Source organism: Scatophagus argus, chromosome 15 (genome assembly GCF_020382885.2).
Source record: "Scatophagus argus isolate fScaArg1 chromosome 15, fScaArg1.pri, whole genome shotgun sequence".
Classification (NCBI taxonomy): domain Eukaryota; kingdom Metazoa; phylum Chordata; class Actinopteri; family Scatophagidae; genus Scatophagus; species Scatophagus argus.
In genome coordinates, this window is record NC_058507.1 from 20,109,403 (window position 1) to 20,127,584 (window position 18,182).

General features: G+C 39.6%; 3 protein-coding genes across 5 annotated transcripts in view; 1 reads left to right on the forward strand and 2 right to left on the reverse strand.

Annotated features, from left to right (window-relative positions):
• Positions 1-5,391, forward strand: part of daam2 (dishevelled associated activator of morphogenesis 2) — an 89,428-nt gene extending 84,037 nt beyond the window's left edge. For all 3 annotated transcript variants that reach the window (XM_046412598.1, XM_046412596.1, XM_046412597.1), the window contains 2 exons: positions 563-733; positions 905-5,391. In XM_046412598.1, the coding sequence (XP_046268554.1) occupies positions 563-733; positions 905-1,117 (384 nt within the window). In that variant the 3' untranslated portion in view covers positions 1,118-5,391. The remainder of the gene's footprint in view (positions 1-562; positions 734-904) is intronic.
• A 316-nt stretch (positions 5,392-5,707) lies between these two features.
• Positions 5,708-17,682, reverse strand: LOC124071744 (interferon-inducible GTPase 5-like). The gene is given in 4 exon segments (XM_046412603.1): positions 5,708-7,273; positions 7,276-7,377; positions 8,212-8,782; positions 17,507-17,682. Coding segments are annotated over 3 exon segments (1,188 nt in total). The 5' UTR covers positions 8,768-8,782; positions 17,507-17,682; the 3' UTR covers positions 5,708-6,743.
• LOC124072230 (interferon-inducible GTPase 5-like) lies at positions 13,080-16,807 on the reverse strand. The gene is made up of 3 exons (XM_046413457.1): positions 16,252-16,807; positions 14,190-14,820; positions 13,080-13,434 (listed from the first exon to the last, which is right to left on the reverse strand). The coding sequence occupies exons 1-3, from the start codon at positions 16,805-16,807 to the stop codon at positions 13,080-13,082; spliced, it is 1,542 nt and encodes a 513-aa protein (XP_046269413.1).
• Positions 17,683-18,182: the final 500 nt, after the last annotated feature.

Consider the following 18,182-nt stretch of genomic DNA (forward strand, 5'->3'; position numbering starts at 1 on the left):
TCTGCATGCTGGTTTTACAGCATTTGTGTAGGCACACGTGTATTAATTGTGACAATGTCTTAATGGAGTCTGACCTCTGGGTAGTGCTAATTTTGTACTTCACGGATCGTGAAGTGTTGCTGTGTTTTTTTCTGTATAATGCAGTACAACGCTGTGTGTGTGTGTGTATGTGGGAATGTAGAGTAGGTTTTGCTGCAGGCATCGTCCTGGCACAGACTACAGGACAGCTTGGACTGAACAGGGTGAACATACAGTGGTCAAATCATGCAGTCATTCTCCCGCCTTGTGTGTGTGTACATGTGCTTTTGCAGTTTTTGGGAACATCAAGCATGCATAGCAACAAATGATTTTGAACAAAGGCGTGCATATGCAGGATCACGCGTGTCTTTCACTACACAAACAAACTGGGTGATAGCCAGAGAATGCAGCATATGCGGCAAAGCATTTGGTTTTGGTGTTATGTTTCTTCTGTATTCATGTTTATCTATCAAAAACAGCCTTTTTATTCCTTGCCTATCAAAATTTTAAAATTATATATGTATATATGGTTATCTCTGTGCAGTTTACCAAATCTCTGAAGCACTTTGGGGAGGAAGAGGGGAGGATGCAGCCTGATGAGTTCTTCGGGATCTTTGACACCTTCCTGCAGTCGTTCAGCGAAGCGCGGCAAGACCTGGAGAACATGCAGAGGCGTAAAGATGAGGAGGAGAGGAGGGCGCGAATGGAGGCCATGGTGAGATACATTTAGACAATCAACCCGAGACAGTGATGGTTTGAAAGTAACTCTTGTCTTACTTTGTCGCCGTAGAAAGAATGCATTTTTATTATCACTTGCTAAGTTGTTATCTTTCTACTTCGCTCTCTTTCCTCCTTTGTTCCTTAACTTCCTGTCTCTGTTTTCCAGCTCAAGGAGCAGAGGGAGCGGGAACGACGGGCCAAGAAGAGTGGAGCCTCAGACGAAGTCGGTGGGGAGTTTGACGACCTGGTTTCGGCACTGCGTTCTGGTGAGGTTTTCGACAAGGACCTGAACAAATTCAAGCGTAACCGCAAGCGCTCTGTCAACCAGCTGGTGGAGGGTGGGGGGCGCGAACGAGCTGTTACCAAGGTCAACTACTAGTTTGGGAAAAGGAATTTAAAAAAAAAATGTGGGCCTAAATTCTACCGTGGTGTAGATCTCTAAACACCTTTAGTCCAGGTCCTTGAACAGTGACCATTGACATTGGAGTGGATGTAAATAACGGCTGAACTGGAAATGTAGGGACAGCCATGCCGTTTTGAAGGATGCAGCACTCTTCTCTGATTGGTCTCGTTAAGCTATTTCCAACCCGTTTGTCCTGGATGTTGTGTGATCTCCTGACCTGGACGAAGAACACTTGGGATCAATGGATGGACAGACGACCACTGTGACACATTATCCCAGATATTTTGACCATATTCCTTTAACACTGTGCTCAAGCTTACAGCTCTCTATTGCCACCCAGTTTTTCACTCCTGTTTTTTCCCCCTCACTAAGCCTTCGCTGTTCCCCAGTAAGCTCTTTGGTGCTGGAGAAGCACTGTCTTTTTGTTCTCTGACTGTAGAACACACAGCACATTGGGATCAGCCAGTCTCACTGTACATAGATACAAGGCCAAGAGAAATGACAACAGAAGAAGAAGGCAGGAAGGGGGAACTAAGCCATTCCCTCCATGGTCATGGTTGTTTCACTTGTTCCCTAGAAAAGAGACTTTTGAGCTACAGAATAGGTGGATATTCATGAACTTCTCTTATAGCAAATCCCAGAAGGCTTTGTAAGCTTCTGAAAGAGTGAGGAAGCACACAAGAGAAAGGCGTTATCGCTTCAAAACTGAGGATTCATCCTGGCGTCCTCCTCCAGCACACAGCATTCCCAGGGGGGACGTACGTATGGTCCTAGCTGCTGGTTCAGGTGCAGCTCTTCTCAAGGATAAAGAACCAACGTCTCAGTTCGATCCAACTGACAAATGATGACTGTGCCACAAGAGCCAAGCCTCCCTACGCTCTCCAATGGTTGCAACATTGTTCTGGCATTAATCAGTGCCAAAGCAAAGAAAAAAAACAAATGTAAATGTAATACAAAACTACAATACTGCAATTAGGTGTTGATATATATTTATATTTAGATGCAGACAAGCTAATTGCAAAGATGTAGAGGGTTTTTTTTATGTTTTCATGGAATTTGGGGGTTTTGTACACACAATACATTATTTGTTGGTGTTGCAAGTTCACATTGCTGTCGAAGTGAATTTATATACATTTTGTGCTATGTTAAAAAAAAAAAAAAAAAAAATCAACTGCTTATCCTTTTCTCACACCTGTATATCTTGGTTGCACTGTAGCTTTTCTGACAAACTCTACTCTCATAGGTTTCCACAAGCAGATCTAAAAGTCCTCTCTGTGCTTAAATGACCTTTTATCTATAACAATGAAGGAATGCCATATATTAATTTAAACTTAAGGGCACGGTCTGCCATTAGTTTACAGTGCTCTATATGTGTAGTCGGCTCTATCAGCTGCAGCTAAAACGCAGACTATATGGATACGCAGAAGGGGCCAAAACGACGCTGTTTAGTAATTCTGATTGGGCCTTTAATTACCCTCATCCATAGTGTCTGTTGGATCTGTTCCACTGGTGCTAAAACACATGGTCTCTGAACAGAGCCATCAGTACAGCTGAGTTTTTCTCAAACTAGGGCTTGATTACCACGATTCAGGAGCATCATACAGTATGTCTGTGCATTTCTGTTTTAGTTGTCAATTTCAGTTCAATTTCAGCCTTACAGTGGCTTGATTAGTTTAAGGTCTTTGATGGTGTACACTGACAGGACACTTAGGGGAGAGCAACAGCCTCAGAGAGCATCACAGAAAACGATCTTACCTTCCAGCTTCTCTCACGAGTTTGTTTACATGTGATTACACCCTGTTACAATGGGCAACAAAGAAGAGTCAGACCCACACGCTGATGCCAACTTTGGCGACAGTTTTGAAATATTGAGTGTAGTATTTTTTTTTTTGAACTGTATATATATATTCATTTCTAAAATCTTCACAATGGATATGACAAAGGCTGCAATGTAATGCATGGGCTCGCATTGGTACAGCATTTAGGTCTTCCTGAAGGTGGACACGCAGGACCCGGCTATAGGCAATGTACCCAGAGAGAGTGCTCGGCTGCAGAAGCACCTGGTCACATCTGAAGGAGATGAGGAGGTCACAACTCATCCATTGAAAGGGAGCATCCATTGAAAACAATAATCATCTGCCACATATGAACATTTGTTTTCATGTGAGCAGGTAGAAGTTTATCTGTTGTAGCCTACAGTGATTTAATAGCCTCTGTTAGCCCATTCTAAACCATAATTCATAACCCAGAATTACAGGAAGGATACCAGCTGAGGCTTTCACAGCTTCGTGTTTTGAATATATTCTTATTATGTATGGATTGGTTGATTAAGTTTGATAGGCCAAAGGATTTGCACAGCAGCCCCTGATTTGGAAGGGACAAGGGATAAGACATTGTTGTCATAGTAACAGTCCTGGTAAAGATCATTATAGTGGAGTTCCTTTCTCCACTGCTCACATCAGAGCCAGCCCACTGCACTTGACTCAGTAAGCACTTGGTGTTTTAACAGTAGTCTTACAAAAGACAAGAAACAGGACATTTCCAATGGTGGATGATTGAACATCAGTTTTTCTTTCATTTACAGTGCTTTTGATCAAACTGACCTATTAACACCCACAACTACATTTCATGAAGATCTCTGTTGTATCAATGGCCATCTCAGTTTGTGTTTGTTCCTTCACTCTGCCAGCTTTCAGTTCCTAAACATATTTAAGTGCCTGTGACCCTGTTTTCATATGTGTACCATTCCTATTACGTGTTAGTGCTTACCAGTGCACAGTGTTTGCTGGTGAAATGCAGCTGACAGTTAGATTGATTGGTGCCATCTTGTGGCTTCAGATTGTGCACTTTGTCTTTCACCTGACGTCACAAGGTGTCCAAAGCAGTTCTCCAAAGTGAGTTTTGGTGTGGCACTTGACTCAGCTCCAGGCACAATAAGTCTTCTTAAAGTCCAACTGGTGTATGTCAGTATGGCTGGTATGTCATCACAGTCAGAGAAAATCTCACTCATTTTTTTTCCTGAACCTCAAACTGTTAGAAAAGACTGTAAAGATGACCCTTTGAGTATTTCCCACACTTTAAACCAAATGGATTCTTATTTTCTAGACACTTTAAAAAATCTGAGTAGTCCCTTAATTCCTAAGGGGAAATGACATATTAACCAGCATCTCGTGTTTATTTGAGCAATTCTATTTCCTAACCGCCCCTGCTCCTTTGTCTTTCAATTTAATCAGTTAGTATCAGACTTTGGCAAACCCTTTAAACTCTTAATCCGGAGCTTTAACGTGTATTGTATTGCAGACTATTTACTGAGGGGGACTGCAACATTGTCAGTATTATTACATGTTTATGTTGTTACATGTTTGGATGTTTATATGGCCATTGACTGGCTGACTTTGGAGTGTACAGATGGAAAACATAGGAATGAAATGAGTAGTTTATTCAATGCACTTTTATGATGGGACATTTCCATTTTCAGCACCATTTTGAGGGCTTCAGGCCCTCTAGAAATGAGAAGGGTGCAACAAAAGAGTGGTGCAAAAAAATGTGTGAAGAAGGCAAAAGAAAAAGGCCAAGTGAGGTCGAGGACTCCGGCTGGGCCGCTGGAAACACATTAGTAGTCAGTCTGTGGGATGGCAGGGATTTGTGCAGACAAAGAGGTGGCACTCGTACATGACAAGAACAGTTTTAAACACACCACATTTCTGTCAATCCGTGCGCTTGGCGTCGATCTGCATGCCGAACAAAAGGTGCACAAAGTGTGATGTGTTGACTTTAACCCATATTAGAAAATAGCTTGAAATATAAGACACAAGTGTTACACAATAATTTGTACTACCTGACAGAAGTTGCACCCAGTTTAAAGGTTGTATAATTGTGAGGAGTCAGTATTTTTATGGTTGGAAAAAAGTATCCTCCACCAATGGACAGATGGATAAAAGCATTTTGTACACCTTTCTTGATGTTTGAGATAAGATTAAAAAGATTAAAACAGTGAGGAATGTTCCATTTTTCTGTAAATTGTACCTCTATTTATTTGCCTTATTTAGTTTGCTATATTTTGTATGTACACACAGCATTACAACAAAATGTTATATTAAAAATAGAAATATGAATAAATAAACTGTGGTCCGTGTATGATGAACAATTTTGAGACTTGTATAAGAAAGACAATTTCTTTTTCCCCCATTTCTATAATTTTATTTTTGTTTTGTCTTTTGTAGGGTTACAATAAACTTTTGTCCCTTCCAGCTGATCGTTAATTGTTTTCTTCACAATCGCTTATTGAGATGACTCAGAAGGCGGTCAGCTGTGTGTGCTTTCAGAACGAGAGAATTATTTACACATGCTGCAATAGAAGAAAACATATTCATGCTCCAAAGTTGGATTCTGTGGTTTGTCATTTATGACACTGCTGACATTGTTAGTCAACAAAGGTGGACAAAATGTTGGTGTTGTGTCCACTAAAGAATGTGGAGGTACAGTAGCTCACAATGCAGTAGAATGCATAATGTGGTGCGGTGGCAAACACTACTTGATGACAAAACTATCAAGAACATGATCAACTTCAGTGCCAAAATGTTTATTAATAACAACAGTGAATAGAATAATGATCATAAACATTAGTTGACATCTTTATGATTTCCTGTGAATGATGTGGTGCTGTAGCTCCTCACTCTCACCTCTGGGGGGCAGTAGACCCCCATCACAATGGTCTGTCAAGAAGACAGTGGTGTTTCTAATAGTCTGTCCTCCACTGGTGTACACAGACATCACAGGCTCCAGTGGTCATACTGTTTATGAATTCATTCAACATCAACATGAATCATGAAACATCATGTGTTTTATATCAGCACTACACAGCACATTTCTGATCATTCTAATAAAGAATTTTATTTGAAGATTCAAAGGTTCAGCATTTCTAAAATAGTTAGACAGCAACAGTCTTATCAGTCTTACTTCCTGATTTATGCAGAGTACTGAAATGTGCAGTTTGATTACCGAGCTATGTTTTATATGCAACATTTAAAATCATTAATATCACTGAAATAAGTATTAGCTGTTTTATATTAAAATAATGTTTCTTTCTATATTAAAATGTGCTTCTAAGCCATAAAATGTTTTTCTTAAAATATGCAGTTAAATGAGTAAAACCTGCACAGAGGTCACTGGATGGAATAAAAAACTATGATTTATGTAAATATATTTAAAATAGATGAAGAGAGAATACAGAAATATTTCTATAGAATCCATCAACAGCTGATTTGTACAAAGTACTGCAGTTTGATTACCAAGCTATATTTTGGAAAATTCAAAAGCTCCTTTCATTACAAGCTATTTTACAAAACAATAAGATGATATTCCTTTATGTATTACAAGGAGTAAAATGTTTGTTACATGTTTGCTAAAATGCACAGCTGGAATACAAAACTAAAATTCTTACAAAGCAATGTTTTGTGCACATTAAAAAATATCAAAAACTCCTTTTAAACTGTCTCACCTGAAAGTATAAGATTATATGCCTTTAAGTATTACAAAGATATATTTGTGTGCTGCAGTTTTAAATGTGCCGTCAAATGCCACTGGCGCTCACTATGCACCATCACACCGAGGTGTTCAGACCCAGGGCCTTTCTAAACACCCTCTGGGCATCCTCAGCAAGCATGTCGAGGAAAGTTTCAAGAGCTTTTGCAGTTACCATGTAAGAGAGGGTTGCTGCTACTATGGCTCCAAATATTGGAATAAATCTGAAGCCTTCCTCTGCTGCCATTGATGCAGCAATGACTGAAGACTGAAGAAGCAGCTTTGAGATAAGATCAGGAGTTATCTTCTGTAAAGCCAGAGGTGATGTGATGGTGGCAGTCAGATCATCCAATGGCACACCTGAAGTATCAGCAAGCCTCTGCAGTGATGTGCGATCGAGACCAAAGCCAACTTTGTATTGTGTGACAACACCAACCAGCACACTTAGATCAAGAGCAACAGAAAGCCCAGGGAGTGGGACAGCTGCACCAGCTGCTGATATAAACGCATACTTTTGTATTTTGTCCTGGAAAGCCTCTTTCTTTTTACTGATGATCTCCAGGCTGATGTTGGGCATGGCAAACAGCAGAACATCCCTCTTGTGCTGAGTTCTTTCTCCCAGGTCTCACATAAGCGACGAAAGTCATACAGTTGGAGATCAAACCTGGACACCAGGAAGACTTGAGGGGGCATCACACCTTCTTGTTCAAGACCTGTGTAACAAAAATCATGTGATACTAAGATATCTAAACACAAAAACAACATTTTTAAGAATGATCATTTCTAAAAAAAAAAAAAAAAAAAAAAAGATGCTTCTAATAATGAATCTCAACGAAGAAATTTTGTTACCAATTAGACCTATTTATGATTTGACTTCAATATCATGATATTTTTCCTGAAATTTGTATTGTGCTCCATGACATACCCTGTTTCTCATAAAGAAGAAAACACATCATTTAGTCAATTGTCAGGCATGATGAACAAGTGAACAATTATTTTTTCATTCTTACTACATTCAGTGCTTTGTCAATGGAATACTTAAAATTCAGCTCTGAACAGTTTGACACTCTGTTCAGTAGAACAAATGTTTAGCTCTTAAAATATCTCTACAGACTTGTAAGAGGAGCCACATGTCATGATAGGAAAAAATAAACTGACACAGACAGTGTCAGTTTATTTATTCACAGTGAAAATACTACAATATCCTTCATACAGACTGACAATCAGACAGTCACACTGGTGTTTATATTTGTCACTGTGCAAGCCTTTTTTTTAATATTAAAACACATGCTAACAGTATTTTCACAATACGTAAGAATACATCAACAGTCCTGTAGTTTATCCTATTAGTGTTGGGAAAAAATTGATTACAAATACCAAGATTTACGTCATCACATTATACAAAATAAGTAACTACAGTCAGCCCAGATTACAGCTGATGTAGTTACATTGTCAAGGATTACCTGATTACATTTTTGATTGTGAAAGAAATATCATCCAACATGTTGTAGGAAACTACAGTACACTTACGACAGGAAGTCACGTACCTTGAATGCAGTTGTCCCTGATTAGCGTAAGAGTCTTTTCTGCATCAAACTGCCTCTGACTTCTTTGCGCAGCTTGTAAATCGTTGTCGATCTTTGAGCGAACAAAGTAGAACTTTTTCCCCATCTTCTGAATCTCCTTAGCGAGCTTCACATCATTTTCTCGAAAGCGAGTGGCCGAGATGATGATGAAGAAGTCAAACTTTTCAAATCCAATGTGTTGCAGGTACTTCTGAGCTGGAAACTTGGTGGTACCAATACCAGGTAGGTCCCACAGTGTAACATTGGGATAGTTTGGATGGGGGTATGGTGTGACCACTGTGGTGGTTTCTACACAACCAGTAGGGGCAGCTAGTTCATCCCTGTCATCTATGCCTCTGAAGGCATTAACAAAGGAGGATTTACCAGAGCCGGACTCTCCTGTGACACCAATATGTAGTGGAGTGTTTGTCTTCTTTTCCAAATACTCCTTGATCTTAGAAACAGCTAAGGCTTGATCATTGTTTTCCAGAGCTTTCTTAATCTCATCAGTTGATTCATGATCCAGTGGATTTTCCATGGTGATCCCTAAAAACTGGAGTAAATGAAAAGTTAAAAGGTCACTGTTGTCTTTTCAGTGGGACAATTTAACCCTACAAGGCCCTGCACATACAAAATATGACAGAATGGAAATATTCTATGTGGTAATACAGTGAAACATCAAGCCGTCATCACAGGTACTAATCAGATGATGGCTGATTTACAGTGTGACCTCTATTCACTGATCCTCATCAGCAGTAACATTCGCAGGCTGTGAGGTCAGGGCTGGGCAGCAATGAAATCCAGAAAACACACTAAGGTTAAAGATCATGTCAGAGTTTGAGCTCTCAGCTTCACAGACATCATCCTGCACACCACTGATCACTAACTATTTGTCCTGTCACGATGCAGCATGAACTCAAACACAGCACATCATTGTCTGTACATAAGCCCAGTAATTTGATCAACATGACAAAACCTTAGAGCTGAGCTATTCCACATTGGATGGTGACACAAATTCACAGACAGTAATATTACAAGTCTCATGGATCCTCCTCATCTCAATGTCCCTGTTAACACAGCGATAAGCACCTTCCCCTGATGTTTCTCTGAGATTAAAAGTGGGTTTGATGCTGAATATTGGATGTTGAAACAGATAAGACAAGAGCAGACCAGCTTATGGGTCAGTATTTGTTGTTCAGCTGCAAGAAAAGTATATTTATAAGGTCACATATACACATATGGTTCAGAGCCCAGCCCTTTAGAAAGCAGCCAATGAAAATGTTCATCAAATGTTCAAAAGTGAGACGACCCCATAGATAGCATCTGAGTTTCAAGGAACCTGCTGATTTACAAGAAAACAGGAAGCCACAAGCATTCATGTCCCCTGCAAAAAAAAGCTGCAAGTTCTGTCTTGCTTCATATGTATGATTCAGTTTGTGCATTTCCACCCACTGATGCTACTGAAAATCATCTGGACATCCAAGGAGTGTGGATCTCAGCCATATTTCTCCTTTCAGACTGTCTTTCAGTTTTCCTAATAGCTTGTACTGGTTCACTGCTAATGAACCAACACTGAAAGTGCAGATAATGTAAGCATCGAGTCAGTTTACGTGAAAGTGGCCCATTTAGATAAGCTCAACTTGACCTGACATTCATGTACGTACAGCATTCAGTGTTTAAGCTGCACCCAGTTTGAAGGTTGTATAATTGTGAGGAGTCAGTATTTTTATAGTTGGAAGAGAATATCTTTCACTAATGCACAGATGAAAAAGGCGTCAATCTATGTTCCTAATGAAAGGTGTACAAAGTGTGATATGCAACAATTTGTACTGCCTGACAGACGTTTCACACAGTTAAAAGGTTGTATAACTGTGAGAAGTCACTGTTTTTTATGGATGGAAAAAAGTATCCTATCCTAAATGCACAGATGGATAAAAACATTTAGTACACCATTCTTAATGTTTGAGAGAAGAGAAAGATCAAAACAGTAATTGTGGGTAATGTTCCATTTTCTCTACATAGATCTACATGGATTAATGGATAATTTTGAGACTTGCATAAGAATGAGCATCTTTATTTTCCCCACTTCTATAGTTTTGTTTTTGTTTTGTCTTTCGTAAGGTTACAAAACAGAATCTCACTCAATCTGGCAATACAGCCTTAGCCCATTAATGCATGTTACTAACTTTACTTTTTCCCTGGAGTCCTTGTGCTGTCTCGTCTCGCAGGTTCCCATGGAGGCTGGACCTCCTGCTGTGGTCCTGCTTGAAACCGGCCGCAATGACTACTGTTTAGTCATAATCTATTATAAGATCATTTAATTCTATTACTACTATGTGCAGCTACCATTATTGTTACTACTATTGTTTTCATAATCGCCATAGTTCCCCCCCCCTCACCTACTCTTTCAACCCAACCAGTCAAGGCAGATGGTCGCCCACCTAGAGCTGAGGTCTGCTACGAGGTGTCTGCCTTCCAAAAGGCAATTTTTCCTCGCCACTGTCGCCAAGTGCTTGCTCATGGGGGAATGTTGGGTTCTCTGTATTACAAAATTTAATTTAAGAGTTTGGTCTAGACCTGCTGTAATTCAGTGGTTCTCAACCTTTTTCAAACAAAATCATGACCCTCCTGCCCCCCTCCTCACTTTTTTAAACGACGTGAATTCCAAAATAAATGAATTTCTAAATGAAAGGAAACACAGGTAACAAGACTGTTTTCAAAATATAATTAGTAGAAAGTATAGATATTTGCATGAAAATGTAACAAATAGATATAAAAGGTAGGCAGAAAAATAAATACTACTACTACCCACTGTACTGAAAGTTGGCTGCAGTTCACCTAGGGGGCATTCGTGAGATAGTCCTCAATGAACAGGAGAGAATGGAGCTAATTGGCTAAAATCATTATTTACACCTACTTCTATACCAACATGCCCAGATTCTTTTTGTTTTTGCAACTATAGTATCGATTAGAAGAAAAAACACAAATGCCAAATTTTTCTTACAGGGCAGACCGTTTTTGTCCATAGAGCATTAGCATTCTGCTAATGTATGCTGATCGGTAGGTTTAAAATTTATGCCTAGCAACGTTACGTTATGGTGGGCTAAGTTCAATTATCATTACCTGAACATAACCACAATAATATGGCTTTGGTTTTGTGTATTATAGTCCTTATGTATTTTTAGAACAATAGCTACAGCAGACGTTAGAAGTATGGTTAAAACAAAACACAAACTTGTGCATAATTGATGCGGAAACCACAATAGTGAATGCTGTAAACTGGTGCATATGCCGCAAATCCTTAAAAAATAATTCAAAAAGATATTTCATCACAAAAAAACACAAAATTTGAACCTAATAGAACTGCATCTGTTGTCTCTACTGCTCATACTGAAAACATAAAGAGAATTAGACTTTTCATCTTGTGATCACCCCTGTATAACTGGAAGTGTAAGAGAGTGGGAGTTCTTCCTATATTAGAGTCTCTTTGGAGGAGGCAATAGAGGTTAAGTGACCTGCACACACTACTGCAGAACTGAGCAACAAATTTAAGGCTTCATCGTAGTTGAGGTTATATTAAAAAGCCCACATGTTTAACTAGCCACAAGTTTGCCTTGTCTTATCTTTGCAGGTTAGGCCTCCATTCAACCTCAGCTGAAAGGCACCTACCACATCCATAAAACAAACATTGTACATACACATACCACAATTACAATAAAACATTTCATGCTTCTGTTTCCTGTCTTATTTCTTTCACTACTGTTACACATTCTGTCCAAACTACCGTTGCCACAAAATGAGAAGAAATGCTATAAACATTAGTAATGAAGAGAACCTTCATCAAAGTAACAAACCACCTTGGGAGTACTACATGCGAAGGAGGACTGCGTAGTTCCAAGGGCGTAATGCATGAGGCAGGCCAGGCACTCATACACTCTATCATTAAGTTCTACCTTGTAGGTTGGGATGGAGAGCCAAGGTAGCCTTGGGCACTCCCCGAAGCTATCACTCACACAGCCTCACGCCCTGCTTTCCTGGCATTCTTAGGCAACCCCCTCCAAAAGGACATAAAATGCACATAAACCCAAGTGGTGGAAGAGGGGTGTATCAACATCCTTGCACTACACAACACCTAGTTCAAAATTTGTCGAATTCCAACACTTTTGCAGAGGTTTCCAGAGTGATGCTCACTCTTGGCAAACCACTGCAGAGGTCTGCAAAGTGAGTATTACCATCCAGCCCAAAATACCACCCTCATTCACCCTTTGGGCTCCTCCTTAGGCAGATGGGCCATCACAGCAGCCATTGCATATGCCATGTGCAGGCATATCTAATAGCTGAAGGTCAGAGTGGACACCCTCGATCTTGTTTAGTCTTGTTCAGTGCTTTGCACACCAGTCTGTGCTCATTCCACAGGCCAACTCCAATCCTCTCCAGGATTAAGCTTAACCATTAACCACCTTCCACCTTTCCCTCTTTTCTTGTTCTTTTCTTTCATATATTCTTTTATTCATGGAAAAGCACAGTCAGAGGCTTTTCACAGCACAGTACAGTAAGTTGATCAGAGTGTGTTTTTTGTTGTTAACTGCTGTTTTCCTCTTTTGCTAAATAGTACTGGAAAAATCGGTGAAAAAATCGCACATATTATCTGTATACACATTGTACATTGTAGCTTGTGAGTGTTGCTCCTCACCCCTCTGTTCACTCTTCCTTTTCCTTCTTACTAACCAACATATCCATACTTTTATCCTTACTTTTAAATCTGCTAAGAACACGCGTTGACTGGTGAGACACCATTAAACTAAATCTGGACCAGAGTCCAAAGTGTGCCATGGCACAGTGGTTGAAAATCACTGCTGTAAGGGGTCCAGGTATGGTTCCACCACTGATCGGACGTGCTTTAGGACCAGCCTCTCCAGTGACTTCATGGCGTGTGATGTCAGGGCCACGGGTATGTAGTCACTGTGTGAGTTTGGGTGGCTGGTCTTCGGCACCGGAACCAGGCATGTTGTTTTCCACAGAGCAGGAACAACCATTATGCTCAGGCTCAGTTGGAAAATGTGCTGAAAAGCATCACACAGCTGGGCCGCACATCCTTTCAGGAATTTGGGGCTCAAGCCATCTGGGCCTGCAGACTTGCTAGAATGTAAGCGGCTGAGCTCCATCCTCACAGCATCACTGCTGATGGTGATTGGAGGGTCTGATCTGTTAGGAAAAGAAAATGGTGTTGTAGGGGGCGGGGTGTTTGTGAGGGAGGGGTTGAGGCTGGTGTTGTAGGGGGAGGGGTGTTAAGAGGGAGGGGTTGAGGCTGAAGTCCACGGTGGTGAGGAGGGGTGGAGGAGTAGTCAAGGAGGTGTGGGAAAGGGGTGGGAAGTGTCCACAACATCAAACCTGTTGAAGAACAGGTTTAACTTGTTGGCTTCTTGTTAGTCTCCTCCCATCATGAAACATCACGTGTTATATATCACCACAACACAGCATATTTCTGAAAAAGAATTTTATTTAAAGATTCAATGGTTCAGAATTTCTAAAATATTTAGACAGCAACAGTCTTATTTCCTGATTTATGCAGAGTACTGAAATTAGCAGTTTGATTACGAGCTATACAAATATACAGTTTTATCACAAATAATATCACATTTCTCTCTGTAATAAAAGAATAAAGCTGTTATATGTGCTTGTAAGTTTTAAAAGGTATTTCTTAAAATATGTAGAAAAGTAAATAAAAGCTGCCCAGCGGCCACTGGATGGAGTGAGCAACTGCAAAACACATGATATCTCTCATGATTGCCTTTACCAAGCTACGTTTCATGCACATTAAAGAAAAAATCAAAAACTCCTTTTAAACTGTTTCACCTAAATATAAGATTATATGCCTTTAAGTATTACAAAGATATATTTGTGTGATGCAGTTTTAAATGTGCCATCAAATGCCACTGGTGCTCACTGTGCACCATCACACCGAGGTGTTCAGACCCAGGGCCTTTCTAAACACCCTCTGGGCATCATCAGCAAGCATGTTGAGAAAAGTTTCAAGAGCTTTTGCAGTTACCACATAAGAGATGGGTGCTGCTACTATGGTTCCAAGTATTGGAATAAATCTTAAGCCTTCCTCTGCTGCCATTGATGCAGCAATGAGTGAACACTGAAGAAGCAGCCTTAAGATAAGACCAGGAGTTATGTTCTGTAAAGCCAGAGGTGATTTGATGGTAGCAGTTAGATCATCCAATGGCACACGAGTAGTACCAGCGAGCCTCTTCAGTGAGTTTCCATCAAGACCAAAACCAAGCATGTATTGTTTGACAGCACCAACCAGCACACTTAGATCAAGAGCAACAGAAAGCCCAGGGAGTGGGACAGCTGCACCAGCTGCTGATATAAGAGCAAAGTATTTGATGTTGTCCTGGAAAGCCTTTTTCTTCTTATTGATGATCTCCTGGCTGATGTTGGGCATGGCAAGCAGCAGAGCACGCCTCTTGTGCTGAGGAAGTTCTTTCTCCCAGGTCTCACATAAGCGACGAAAGTCATACAGTTGGAGATCAAACCTGGACACCAGGAAGACTTGAGGAGACTTCACATGTTTGTTAAGACCTGTGTCACAAAAATCATGTGATGTTGAGATATATAAAAAATTACATTTTTTAAAAAGTTGTTTCACATAGTGGCTCTTAACTTAGAAATGTGTCTTCTTACCAGATGGGTGAGTTTGATAATCAGCCATTTATGACAAATAAAAATCATCTTGTGGTCAACAAACGGTTGTCACATCTTTTTAAATATTTCAAACTACCTGTGACTACATGACGTACTAAGAGAATGTTAGTCAAATTATTTATGATTTGACTTTCTTATCAGAGTGTTTTGCCTGAAAATTGTATTGTGCTCCATGACATACTCTGTTTGTCATAAAGAAGAAAACACATCATTAAGTCAAATGTCAGGCATGATGAACAAGTGACTGCATTTTCTCTTTCTTGTTACATTCAGTGCTCTGTCGACTAAGAACTTAGAATCCAACTCTGACTGAACAGTTTTACAGTCTGTTGAGTTGAAAAAACGTTTACCTCTTAAAATATCTCTACAGATCTGTAAGAGAAGACACATGTTGGCCTCATGATGGGAATAAATAAACTGATACTGAAATCTCTGGAAACAGAGTGGCAAATCCAGTGCAACATTCAATTGCATTTTAAAAAAAGAAGTACCGGTATGTATAAAAAATACAAGATTAGCGAATATTCCTTAAGAATAAGAACAAGCATATTCTGCAAACAAAAAAGAAATAAAGAAATAAAATTCATTTTTTGTGTGTAATTTACTTTCATTGTTATTCATAATTTCAAACTGTTCAGAGACACTGGTGTGTGTTAAAAGACCTGAATGAAAGCATAGATTAATAACTGCTGACAGAACAATAATGTAAATACCATAATATCCTTGACACAGAGTCACACTGGTGTTTATATTTGTCACTGTACAAGTCTACTTTTGTTATTAAAGCACAATTTAACAATATTTTGACAATAAGTCAAAGTACCTCAAGCGTCCTGTAGTTTATCCTGACCAGGATTGGGAAATAACGTGTTACATGCATTCGGGGTTACGTCATCCGACTATAGAAAAGTAACTACAATCAGCTCAGATTACAGTTGATGTTACATTGTCAAGGATGACTTGATTACATTTTTAATTATGTTTTTAAAATGTCAAGACTTTTTTCATGATTATGTTTGATAGCATATCAGAGAAGGATCATCCTCTCAGGTTGCCAGTTTTATTAGTGCTGACTTAAGGAATATTTGTTTTTGTTTATTTAATGGTGATAATGGAGTTTGTATTTCTCTTTATTCACACTGAAAATGGAAGATGGCCTTGTTGAGTTAGTGCTCCTCTTGTGTTGCAACAGCAAAGTCATCTTTTGATTGAAAAACAGCAGCAGCAGCAAAAAAACAAAAGAAATATCATCCAGCATGTTGTAGGATACTCACAGTACACCTACCACAGTATGGGAAAGTCACGTACCTCGAATGCAGTTGTCCCTCATTAGCGTAAGAGTCTTTTCTGCATCAAACTGCCTCTGACTTCTTTGCGCAGCTTGTAAATCGTTGTCGATCTTTGAGCGAACAAAGTAGAACTTTTTCCCCATCTTCTGAATCTCCTTAGCGAGCTTCACATCATTTTCTCGAAAGCGAGTGGCCGAGATGATGATGAAGAAGTCAAACTTTTCAAATCCAACATGTTGCATGTACTTCTGAGCTGGAAACTTGGTGGTACCAATACCAGGAAGATCCCACAGTGTAACATTGGGATAGTTTGGATGGGGGTATGGTGTGACCACTGTGGTGGTTTCTACACAACCAGTAGGGGCAGCTAGCTCATCCATATCATCTATGCCTCTGAAGGCATTAACAAAGGAGGATTTACCAGAGCCGGACTCTCCTGTGACACCAATATGTAGTGGAGTGTTTGTCTCCTTTTCCAAATACTCCTTGATCTTAGAAACAGCTAAGGCTTGATCATTGTTTTCCAGAGCTTTCTTAATCTCATCAATTGATTCATGATCCAGTGGATTTTCCATGGTGATCCCTAAAAACTGGAGTAAATGAAAAGTTAAAAAGTCATTGTTGTCTTTTCAGTGGGACAATTTAACCCTACGAGGCCCTGCACATACAAAATATGACAGAATGGAAATATTCTATGTGGTAATACAGTGAAACATCAAGCCGTCATCACAGGTACTAAACAGATGATGGCTGATTTACAGTGTGACCCCTATTCACTGATCCTCATCAGCATTCGTAGACTGTGATGTGCAGGTTGCGTGAAAATGAAAGCACCAAACACCAAACACTGCAGGGTTCAAGGTCAAACCAGAGTTTGAGCTCTCAGTTTCACAGGCGTCTCCTTGCACACCACTAACCATAAGACACCAATATTATCAAAAATCTGACATTTTGATTTTATTTACAAATTGTTCAATATTTTTCCAGTTTCTCTTTAAAATATCAGGTCTTGATACAAGATGAGCCCAACCAAAGCAGTCGCATACTAATGTGTGTACATAAACCCAGTAATCTGGATAGCACGACAAAAGCACAGTCATTCCATGATAGATAAAAACACCAGTTCACAAAGTAATACAAAGTAATGCCCTCATAACGAATTTGGTGGATACTGTTCATCTCAATGTCCCTGTTAACACAGTGTTAAGCACCTTCCTCTGATGTTTCTCTGCGATAAAAAGTGCGTTTGATGCTGAATATTTGAAACTACTCACCCTGAAGTGGTAATGTTGAAACAGATGAGACAAGAGCAGACCAGCTTATGAGTTGTTCAACTGCAAGGAAAAGCATATGTATAGTCACATAAATATGAATAGTTCCGAATTCACAGCCCTGCCCCTTAGAAAGCAAAAGTGAAAATGTCCTGAGCTGAGAGAGACAACCCACTAAATATTGTGAGCATCTCTCAAGAAACCTCCTGATGTACAGGAAACCAGCACTGAGCCAGTGTATGTAATACTTCCTTGTTTTGATAAACTTGACTTTCCTGATATTCTTGGACGTACAGCATTCACTTTTCTGTTCATCCATGCACTGGGCATCAACCTGCATGCCTAAAGAAAGATGCTCAAAGTGCTGAGTTTAACCTGAAATAGACAGTACTTTGAAATAAACATATGTGTTACATAAAATTCATAGTGCTTGACAACAGTTGCACCCACTTTGAAGGCTGTATAAATGTTAGGAGTCAGTATGTTTATTAATAATAATAATAATTTCATTTATAAGCATCTTCCTAGACACTCATGTCACCTTACATCAATAACTTTAAAAACAGACACAATATTAGCAACAATACAAGACAAAAAATACAACTTAAAATGGACAGTGCAGTTGTGGTCAGAATTATAATCCAGATAATATGGATAATTCTGGATAATAATTCAGAAT